The sequence below is a fragment of the Phascolarctos cinereus genome, unplaced genomic scaffold (assembly GCF_003287225.1).
Source record: "Phascolarctos cinereus isolate Bilbo 61053 unplaced genomic scaffold, phaCin_HiC Scaffold_4;HRSCAF=312, whole genome shotgun sequence".
Lineage (NCBI taxonomy): Eukaryota > Metazoa > Chordata > Mammalia > Diprotodontia > Phascolarctidae > Phascolarctos > Phascolarctos cinereus.
The window spans coordinates 725,454,580-725,465,627 of record NW_027555847.1 but is presented as its reverse complement, the minus strand read 5'-3'; the positions used below and the strand labels follow the sequence as shown (position 1 = coordinate 725,465,627).

Genomic DNA, 11,048 nt, shown 5'->3' with positions numbered 1-11,048 from the left:
TCAGCTGTGCATGTGTGTGTGTGCAGTCTTCTCTCCTTGCAGGCAGGAACTGTGTTTTGAATCTGTATGCCCAGCACTTAGGACATCGCCTGGCACATAGCAGGAATTTCATAAATGTTTACTGAATGAAGGAATGAATGAATGAAGACCTAAGCAGTCTTCCAAACCTGGAATCCCAGGCTGTCTTCTGCCTGTCCCTTGAGCCCAGTCTTTTGGAGGGAATTCGAAGATGGACAGGCTTCATCTTCATAAATAGCAGAAACATGAGGCAGCATTTCCCTAGCCGTTTCAGGTTTGCAAAGCCTATTCCATGCATTCTCACTTCATTTTCACAAGAGCCCTGTGAAACATGCTTTTATCCCCATTTTGCAGAGGAGGAAACAACTCACCAAGGTAAGTGACTTGCCCAGGGTCACATAACATCTGAGACAGAAATGACCTTAGGCTGTCTATCCATACGCTGACCTTACCTACTCCATCTGTCCTGAGCCCCCACCCTTAGACCATGGCTGGCAAATCCATGGCAAGTCTTGGATCACAGGAATAAGATCTAGGAGGAAACTTGGGATTTGTCTAGTCCAGAGGAAGAGAGTGAGGCTTAGAGAGGAAAAGAGATGTGTCCACCACATCCCACACATACTAAGAGGCAGAGCGGAGATCCAAACCTCAGTCCTCTGGCTTGAAAGCAGAAGAGTTGTTGGGTTTTTCTCTTTGTATGCACAGTGCCTGGCACATAGTAGGAGCTTAATAAATGTTTGCACATTGATCGTCCACCTGTTAGAATGTAACCACCTTGAGGGCAAGGACGATTAAAAAACTAACTTATTAGTGTATCTCGAGCCTTGCAGATGCACATGGTAAGCGCTTAATGCTCATTGATTGACTGACCAACAAATCTGACACTCTTCCCAAGGTACCAGAGCTGTAGCAGACCAAGGCAGTGAAGAGCAGGGGAGTAACCTAAAATAGCTTTGATTTATTAGGCACAGTGGGGTGGGGCAGGGACAGTGGAGGAGGCCTTTCTGTTGGCAGGGACTCCTAGGACATTTCCTCCTCAGCATCCTCAGAGGCCTCATTGGTTTCCTCATACTCTGCACTGTCTCCCTGTTCGGCATCCTCAGCATCTTCCATCTCCGTGACATAGAAATCCTCATATTCCTCTATGCCTTCATTCTTAGTCTCAACCTTATCCTCATACTTATCCTTATCTTTAGTCTCCTCCTCCTCCTCCACTTCCTCATCTTTCTCATAGTCCTCATCTTCATCCTCATGCTCCTCTTCCTCCTCATCCTCATTCTGTTCCTCAACTTTCCCCTCCTCATCTTTCCCCTCAATATAAATCTCTGGGATTTCTGAAGGCTTAAAGACTTTTGATGAAGTTTTTCTGGAATAATCCAGAGAGTGGGCCTTGGACAAGGTCTCGGACTCCTGACTTTGGCTGTCTGAAGTAGGAAGGATGGACGACATGCTTGTGGTGGGGAAGGAAGTCTTTGGTGTTGCCCCTGGCACCACAGAGGGCCTAGAAGACCTGGCAGATGGTCTATGCAAGGACCAAGGATACTGGAAGGACTTTGTTGAAGACTTGGTGGAAATCCGAGAAGAGTGGCGGCTAGAGGATGAGGAGGTGGTGGTAGTGGTGGTGGTAGTGATCTTCTTCTTCTTCAAGGGTGCAAAGATAGCTGCCTGCTCAGCCTTCTCCAGCTTGTCCAGCATGCAGGGCCAGTTGACCTGAGAGGAGAGATGGATGCTTGGACCCTTGATTTTCTTGTAACCGAGGATGAGGTCAATGAGGGTGTCAGTGACAGAGAAGGAGATAAAGCCAAGCTTCTCTGCCAGGCCCTTCTCATAGTTATACTTGCAGATGAGCAGTTTCATGGCTTGGTCCATGAGGAACTGAACCATATACTCCTTCTTGGGGTTGAGGAGTGAGAAGTGAGACATGAGGGACTTGTGGGACTTGGTGGAGATTTCAGAGGGCAGCTTCCTGAGGGTCCTGGTCAACTTCTGGTACCTGGCCTAGGCAGCAGCCCAGGGGGGGAAAGGAGAGCTGTTATACCAGGAAGATCATACCAGCCAGGGGCCAGCCACATCCATCACATCATTCTCATCACATCCAGCGATGCTGCCGCACCCATAAAATGAGGCATGGGTCAAGTGTTCAGCACCTTGCTCACTCCTGACACAGTCAACACTCTTGCTATACTTGTCAGTACTATCACCTCTAACACCCCCTTCATCTCCCTCACTGCCACACCCAACACCACTCTTATCAAGCCTACCACTCCTGTAAGACACACTCAGCACCACTCCCACCAGTCACCACTGCCACATTCATTGCTCCTGTTGTACCACTGCTCCTGCCACACTCATCATCTGTCACCCCCAACACGTCCATCACACCAGTCACTCCAAAAAGATTTCACACCTACCATCCCTTTCATACCCTTCACTCAATTCCCAACATTTTAGTAGGGAGAAGGATGAGCTGGGCAAACAGCATGGTTAAAGGCCTTGAGTTTATGTCACATGAGCACTAACGGAAGTAACCCTGGATATTGACCCTGGAGACCACTGGGGTGGATAGTTGCCTTCAAGTGTGTGGAGAAGGGACCAGACCTGTTCTTCTTGGACCCAAAGTGCAGAACCAGGAGCCATAGCGACAAGGTGCAGAGAGGCCCATTGAGGCTAACAATGAAAACTGTTCCAATGTGACATGGGCTGCCTCTAGCATCCTAATAGCACCCACCTCCCAGCATTGTAAGGATCAAATGAGATAATCTTTGCAAACTGTTTAGCACAATATCTGGCACATAGACATAGTAGGCGATTAATAAATCCTTCCTTCCTTCCTCTCTCCCTCTTTCCCTCCCTCCTTTCTTCTCTCCCTCCTCCTCCCTCCTCCCTCCTCTCCTCCTCCTCCTTCCTTCCTTCCTTCCTTCCTTCCTTCCTTTCCTTCCTTCCTTCCTTCCCTCTCTCCCTCCCTCCTTTCTTCTCCCCAACCTTCCTTCCTTCCTTCCTTCCTTCCTTCCTTCCTTCCTTCCTTCCTTCCTTCCTTCCTTCCTTCCTTTCTTCCTTTCTCTCTCTAGAGATGGAGAAGTTACAGGAGTCCTCGATGGGGATGTTAGACCACATGGCCTTCCACCTCTGAGATTCTGTGATCCCAGGATTGCATTGATCACTCAAGTCACCACCAAACACTACCATCCCGTTCACCAGACCACCACTCCTAACACAACAAACATGCCTGTCACACCAATCATTCTTGTTATGCCCAATACAACAATATTCCTAAGCATGGCCCAAGGGGCAACCACCTGTTGTGTTCTGGCCTCCGGTGGACCCATGTCCAGGGTCTAGTAAATATGTCAGGACTGGTTGGGACCAGAAAGTTATAGAACATTGGAATCCCAGTTCTCTAAATCTCTGTGCCCTTTGGGGAGAGAAGTCCTCGAGAGGTCCTATGGGGTCCTGCTTTCACTGCCCCCCCCACTCTGAGAGCTTGACATATCCCAAGGGGCCTGAGACTTCTTCCTCTTGTTGGACCAGGGCGAGGGGGAGGGTGCCTCTGTCCAAAGAGAGCCCCAAGGAGCTTCCTAGAGGTACAGAAGATTACTCCTGTCAACCTCCCCACTGAGCCACCTTCACCTCCAAGCCCACTTGAACTTCAGGGCTGATCAAGGGAGTGTTCACCATCTCCTCTCCTCTCTTGGCTTTCCCCATGCTGCCACCCAGAAGCTGCAAAGGCCTTGGCTCCAAGCCAACTGGTGAGACCTCAGGGATGAGGGGGAGACCTCAGGGCCTGGAGCCTGGAATGGAAATCTTTAAAATATTAAAGTTAAAAAAAAGTTGCTTTAAAAAAAGTGTGTTAAAAAAAGAAAACCTTTATTGGTGTTTGTGAACTGTGTGGGGTGGGTGGTGAAGGGGGGATGGTCTCCCATCCCCCACTGCCTCCTTTGAGGCTGGCAGGATCCCCAACCCTCCTTGTAGAAGTCCTGAGAGGGGAAGGGAGGGAGGGGGAGGAGAGATGGGACTGTGGACTAGGGGATTCTGGGGGCCTCATTTCACTGTCTGCCCTCCTCCCCTCAGACAGAAAATGAGACACAGTAGGGTTGGGGAGCAGTCAGAAAACGGGACAAAAGGAAGAAAAGTCACCTTAAAAAGGAAGTTGTAGCTGTTCTTAGCAAAGAGGTTGTTTTGCCCGTTTCTTCTCAGGGAGAAGTCGGGTTGAGGAGGATCAGAAGGATGAGGCAGTGGCTGGGGGCCGGCCCTCCCTCCAGGACACTTCCCCCCCCCCCCCCCCCGACTCCCAGCCTCCTAAGCTTGTCCAGACTGGAATACCTGTCTCATAGTGTCGGAATCCTTCCTGATTCTGGCTCTGATTTGAGACAGGGCTCTGGCCTCCTGAACCTGGGCGTTGGCCTCTGCCAGCGCCTGGGCTTCAGCCTGGGCCTTCTCTCTGCGACGCCGGGCGGAGACAGCACCGGGGAGAGGCAAGGACAGGGACAGCACAGTCTGCTGCTCTTGGGTTTTGGCCTGCTGGCTCTGGGCCGTTTTGCTGTCGTCCTTGGAAGAACTGTCTGGGAAGTACCAAACGGCCTTGTGGGTGATGCGCTCCCACAGCCTGCCATTTGGGTCCCTTTCGTCTTCTTCCTCTTCCTCTTCCTCCTCTTCCTCCTCCTCTTCCTCCTCCTTTTCCTCCCCCTCTTCCTCCTCCTCTTCCTCCCCACCCTCGGTCTCTGGCTGCATCGCTGGGAAGAGGGGAACCCCGTCCCGGCGCTGTGCAAGCCTCAGTTTGAGCACGGCCTGGGTGACCACGTCCTGAAGGGCTGGGAAGAGCTGGTGCTCTGCCAGGAAGTCTAGGGTGTGGAAGGGCTCCTTCGTGGGGCAGTAGGAAGGCAGCTCCATGGAGGAGGAGGACGACGTTGAGCTCAGGAAGCCCAGCAGCAGCTCCACCAGCTCCTTCTCGAGCTCTTGTTTGATGAAGGCCAGCTCCTGCTCCATGATGCTGGGCGTTTCTGTGGAGCAGCTGACCTCTGTCTGGGTGCCTTTTCCCATGGCACCTCTCTGGCACACGGGAATGTGCTTCAGGGAGCTTGGCCTCTTGGTGGAGTACCCCTCTGTCTGGATGCCTTTTTCCATGTCACCGCTCTGGCACACGGGAATGTGCTTCAGGGAGCTGGGACTCTTGGTGGAGTACCCTTCAGTCTGGGTAGACTTGTTGGCCATGCAGGGAAGTGATGGAGGGCTGGGGATGGAAGACGGGCTGGGTAAACGGAAAGGGCTGGGCATCTGGGTCATTTTGGGCATCTGGGTCATGCTGGGCATCTGGGTCGTGCTGGGCTTCCAGGTAGGGCTGCACGTGCCCAGTGGGCTGGAAGCCTTGGTCCTACTGGCCTTGTCCAAAGCACTGAAGATCTTCAGCAGGCTGGGCATCTCATAAGACTTTCTCCGAACAGGTTCCAGGAGCTTGGACAGACATGCCAGCCTCTGCCCCCTGGACAACACCAGGTCCAGTGGGTCCAAGGACCTCTTCCAGAGGAAGAAGTCCTCTTTGTGAGAAGACATGGGATCTTTGCTTTTCTGCAAGGGAAGGAAGACAAGGGTGAGGCTCAACTCAGCTTCCTCCTCCCCTCTTCCCAGACTGTCCCAAGTTAACAAGCCCCAGCCTATGGGCCATATGATCTCTGGGGTGTGAGGAAGGACCTTCTTGCCACTTATCACCACCCCTATCCTCTGGTCTGAGTTGGGGAGACAGGAGACTGGACTCCATCCAACCTCCTCCCAAAGTAGATGCCTCAAGTCCTGTCCGCCTACTGGCTGGGGCCGCTGGTAGGTAGTACCTTCCTAAGAATCTGCCTCAAGTCTCTTTCTAGTTGAAACTTCTCTCGGATGGGTGGGAGGCGGGAGACAGGACTCCAACGCTCATAGCGGGAGACCTTTGGGCACCGCCACTGAGGATTCAGAAAGATCCTGCCCAGGCTGCCTCTGCCACGCAGGTCAGCAGAGGCCCTGCAGTCATCTCGGCTGTCATAGAGGTTGGAGTCAGAACTGGAGCTGGATGGATAGTTGTTGGGGAAGCCAGGGTAAAAGTGAGGGTGACCCCTGCGGAGTCTTCGGGCAGCTTCCAGGGCGTCCCTTTGCTCCTTCGCCTTCCGGCTGGGGCCCTTCTCCACATCGACCAGGGGCACACCAGCCTCTGTGCGCAGCTGGGTCACTTTCCTGGAGGCCTCATCCACTACCAGCTGGAGACTGTCCAGCACAGGGCTTGTGGCCAGAAAGTCCAAGAATTCTGAGAAAGGTTCAGCCTTGGGGGGCTTCTTGTGGCCATGGGGCCGAGGCGGCATGGGAATATGGAACGGACAGGGGGGTCGCAGGGGACCGTGCACCTTGTATGGGGGTCCCATTTCAGCACACACTGGCCTTTTGTGCACCTGAAACTAAAAGCAGTGAGACCCGTTATTGAGAGGTTGGGGTGTGGTGGGGGGTTCTCCAGGGAAGGAAGAAGCCCCTCCCCCAGGCTCTTGCCCTGCACTGGGGTGCCTCTCAGGAACTCTTGGTACTCCATTCCAGGCAACTCTCTGAGATAAAAAGTTGCTGACCTGTATTACTAAAGGAAGTGTCCCCAGCAGGAGCTTCGTGAGTGCCAGTCACACGGACAAAAGCCAAAGACAAAAAACACGATACATTCTATTGGGATGAGACACTCCATAATTCCACAAGGTTGTAGTAAACACCTCCTATGAGGCATGCACCATGCTAGGTGCTGGGGATAGGAAGGGAGGGAGGAGGGGAGGAAGGAAAAAAAGAAGAAAGAAAAGGAAAGAAGAAGGGAATGAAAGAAAGGAGGGGAGGGAGGAAAGAAGGGAAGAAGGAAGGAAAGGATGAAGGAAGGAATAAAAGAAGGAAGGCAGAAAGGAAGGGAAGAAAGAAATGAAGGAAAAGGAGGAAGAAGGGGGACAGCTAGGTGGCACAGTGGATAGAGCACTGGCCCTGGAGTCAGGAGGACCTGAGTTCAAATCGGACTTCAGACACACAATACTCACTAACTGTGTGACTCTGGGCAACTCACTTAATCCCAATTGCCTCAACAAAAAACAAAAAACAAAAAACAAAAAAAAGGAGGAAGAAGAGAAGAAAAGGAGAAAGGGAAGGAAGAAAAGAGAGGAAAGAAGGAAAAGAAAGGAAGTGAAGGAGGGAGGAAAGGAGGGACAGAAAGAAGGAAGAGAGGGAAAAAGGGAGGGAGGAGGGAAGGAAAGAAGGTACGAAATGAAGTGAGGGACAGGGAGGAGGTAGAGAGTGAGGGAAGGAAGGAAAGAAGGGGGGAAGAAAGGAGGGAGGAAGGAACAAAGGAAGAGAGGAAGGAAGAAAAGATGGAAGGAAGGAAGAGGGAAAGGAAGAAAGAAGGGAGGGAGGAGTCAAGGAAAGAAGTATTTATTAATTGCCTACTATATGCCAAGTATGGTGCTAACCACTGGGCCAGAGCCCAGGCTCTTGGAAACTTCTGGCCTCCCGGGGTATTGGGACACCGAGAGGTTGGGCAGGGATAAGTTAGCTTCCCACCAGGTCCTCCAGAACTCAGGATACTTCCATCCTCTTCTGAGACGGGACACCCAAAGCTTAGAACAAAATACTGCCCATGTGGGGATTCCCATCCCAGTTCTAACTTCCAGAATTCAATTCCAAAGGAAAAAAAATCGGCAGCATCTAAGGAGCCATCTCAGGTTTCTAGGGAGGAAGTTTAGATAGCACATGAGTAGTCTTAAGGGGAAGGAGTATTTCATTTTTGGTGTTGTATCCCCAGAACTTTGGACAGCACCACACACACACACACACACAACACACACACACACACACACACACACACACACACCGGAGGCATGAGTTCATTAGTTTAGGGAGCTCCTGTTGGAGAAACTTCAACTAATAATACAGATCGGTACAACTTGTTTGTATATTCTGGTCTTAGAGGGTTGCCTAGACTGGACCAGTTTGAGGTCCAGTGATTTGTCCAGGGTCACATGGCCATATGGGAGAGGCTCCAAGGTCATCATACTGACTAGCCTCCTTATTTCTGTCCCCCTCCTGCTTTATCAATGCTTAAACAATAGTTAGTTTCTCCCCTATAGCCCTGAGAGGAAAAGCTGACTGGGTTCCTTCTGTTAAACAGATGATAAAGCTGAGAGGTCAGAAAGGTGATTTGACATGCCCCCATGGTCACCCAGACAGTGTAGTGGTCAACAGAAGTGGGATTCCCACCCAGGCCTCCTGACCCCAAATCCAGAGGTCTTTCCTCAGCGTCCCAACTACCTTTCTCACGTGGGCTGGCCTTGGGGAAAACCAGGGTTAACTTTCAGAAGAGGCTGCTTGGGTTTAAAACTCAAGCTCAGCATATGGCCACATTGAGGGGCAGCCATTGGTGAGGGTGTGCTGTGGAATTAAATCTAGGGGATTCCCATGGTGGGAAGGAAGATAAGGGGCCCCTCTGGAAGAGGAGAGAGAATAAAGTGGAGAGTGGAGCCTGAGGTCACATGAAGAACTTGGGCCTGTATGTAGGGAATGAGCAAAAGTCTATGGAGTTGGATGGAGTGGGGGCTGATTTGGGGATGGGAGAGAGAAAGTATGGGGCCCATGTGGGAGTATGGCCCAGGGCATGTAAGTTCAAGGAAGCCTAGGGTAGAGTGGGACATGTGGGCCTAGAGGAACTTGAGATCACGTTAGAGAACCCGGATAAGGAGTGAGCCGTGTGGGGTGAAATCCTGTTAGATGAGGTGGGTTCTTTGAGGGAGTGGGGCTGGTGAGGGCATAGGGGAGGAGATTGAAGAAGCTGGGATTCCTGTGGAAGGTGGTTGGTGGGGTGGGGGTGAGGAGTGTGGGTTGAAAGGTGAGGTCCTGTGGGGGGGTGAACTCTGTGGGTTTGGATTGGGGGTGGCAAGTATGAGCTGAGAACCTATGGAACCTGGGGTCAGCTGAGGTTGGGCTCCCCAAATGTGGTGGTGAAGGCTATGGGTGTGAGCTGAGGGCTGGGATCCTGCTGGTGGAGTGGGGAGGACTAACTCAGAGGGGTCTGTTTCCCAGGAAGGGGAGCCCCCCTTACCCGCGGGGGTCCCAGGGTGCCTTCATCATCGGCCAAGTACCCTGAGTGGTGGCGGCGACTGCCTGTGTTCCTATGGTGGACAGGGCCCAAACCCTCGCTGCTGTGGGAGTCCTGAGCTTCCACGTTCTGGGCAATTTTGTCGGCCCCGGAGGTCTGAGGGACGGAGGTCTGGCCGTCCAGGCCGATGCTGCTCTGGGAGGCCCGAGGGATAGAGGTCCTGGAGCTCTGGCCGATGTAGTCGTGGGCGTCCTGGGTGTCCTGGGTGTCCTGGGCGACGTTGCTCTGGGAGGCCCGAAGGATAGAGGTCTTGGAGTCCCTGCCAATGGAGCTCCGCGAGCGACGCTCGCCGAAGAACAGAGAGTTTAGTTTGATGGAGGTCTGGGACTCGCGGGCTTCTGAGGGCCGAAACTTATTGTGGGCTGAGGATCGCGGGTGCTGCCGCTCGTCGCTTCGCTTTTGGGAGGAGGTGACCCGATGCACCCGGTGACCGAGAGTCTGTGGCTGGACCTCGGAGTCCTTCAGGGTCCGGGCGTCGGAAGCCTGGGAGTACACGTCCAGAATGGTGCTCCGCAGGATTTCGGAGTCCCTCAAGGACTGTAGGAAAGAGGTTTGCGAGTCCTCCGCCTTGGTAGTCCAGGACGTCTGGGTGACGGAGTCTTGTGAGATGCGGGCTCGGGGTTCTTCCTGGGTTGGTCTCAATTCGGCTTCCATCTCCCGTCTGGGCTAAGGCTCGGGCTCCTAGACGGCGCCCCTGCGGCTCCAGCTCGGGCTCCAGCTCCCACTGGCCAAACGCGTCGGTGCTCGGCTGCGGCAGCTCTGTGGAGGGCAAGCGGCTAGGCTCCGCCTGCTCGCGCCGGCTCCCTTCCCACGCTGCCCGGTCCTCCTACTCGCTCCGCTCCTGGCAACAGCCAACAGGGCGCTCTGAGGCAGCCAGAGAGAGCGAGAGCCAGCAGCCGCTCCCGGATTCCACCAGCTGTGTGCGGCTCAGTGACGGCCCTCTCTTTGCACGATGCCACCCGATTGGCTTGGGGGCGTTCGGAGACGCGTCCCATTGGTCTCTGCTCTCCCAGCGGACAAAGGAAGCGAAGTCATTGTTGCGAAAGCTCGAACTCGGCTCCTGAGGAGACTAGTTAGTGGGGTAAGACCCCAGATCAGGAGAGCCGCTTAGTTAATTCCCGGGCGGCCTGGGAATGGAAGTGAGGGTTAGGGGAGAGGTGTGATCTCACAGCCAAACGATGTCCCACCCTTAGTTCTCCACGCCCTGTCCTGTCCAGCGCTCCCATTCCTCTGCCTTCAGAGGCGACTTCCCACCGGCCGCTTCCGGCCGGGTCCGCAGTCCTCTGGCCTAGTTTCGGCTCGGCTCCGCTTCTTCCACCTTCCCCCTGCTCTCTCTTCTCCAATTTCTTCCTCTCAGGCTCCTTCAGTTCCATGGCCTCAACTAGCACCTCTGGGCAGCAGATTCTGGGAGCACTTAGCACATCTCACCAAGTCTGCTGTGTGCGTGCATGCATGCCTGAATGAATGCATGAAAAAAAAAAAAGCATTTTTGAAACATTTCCTATGGGCCAGTCACCGTGCTTAAGGCTGGAAATAGAAATACAGAAGACCTCAGGGTCTGCATTCTAATGTAGGAAGCCACATATAAAAGGGAATGTGGCCAGGGGAGGAAGTGTCTGGGGGAGTTACAGGGATGGTGAGCTTATCCAGAGATCAGTCAATTGATAGGCCCCTTCCAGAAACCGACGATTTGATGACCAAGTCCAGAGCAAATGGCAAGATGGTTGGGTGAGATGTGAACCACAGGCTGGCCTCTTGGTCTGGGTCAGGCTAGATATAATGGACCAACAAAGTTTGACTCAGTTACTCAACGAAGAAACCTTGGTCCCGAATTGGAAGCTATATAACTTTCACTTTATTTTTTTAGGCCATAGAGTATTTTAAAAAATATTTTATT

At 53.0% G+C, this 11,048-nt stretch overlaps 1 protein-coding gene across 1 annotated transcript; it reads right to left on the bottom strand.

Annotated features, from left to right (window-relative positions):
- Positions 1-971: 971 nt before the first annotated feature.
- Positions 972-10,095, bottom strand: CCDC116 (coiled-coil domain containing 116). The gene is made up of 4 exons (XM_020996298.2): positions 9,095-10,095; positions 5,841-6,437; positions 4,339-5,580; positions 972-2,016 (listed from the first exon to the last, which is right to left on the bottom strand). The coding sequence occupies exons 1-4, from the start codon at positions 9,803-9,805 to the stop codon at positions 1,039-1,041; spliced, it is 3,528 nt and encodes a 1,175-aa protein (XP_020851957.1). The 5' UTR covers positions 9,806-10,095; the 3' UTR covers positions 972-1,038.
- Between the last annotated feature and the right edge of the window lie 953 nt (positions 10,096-11,048).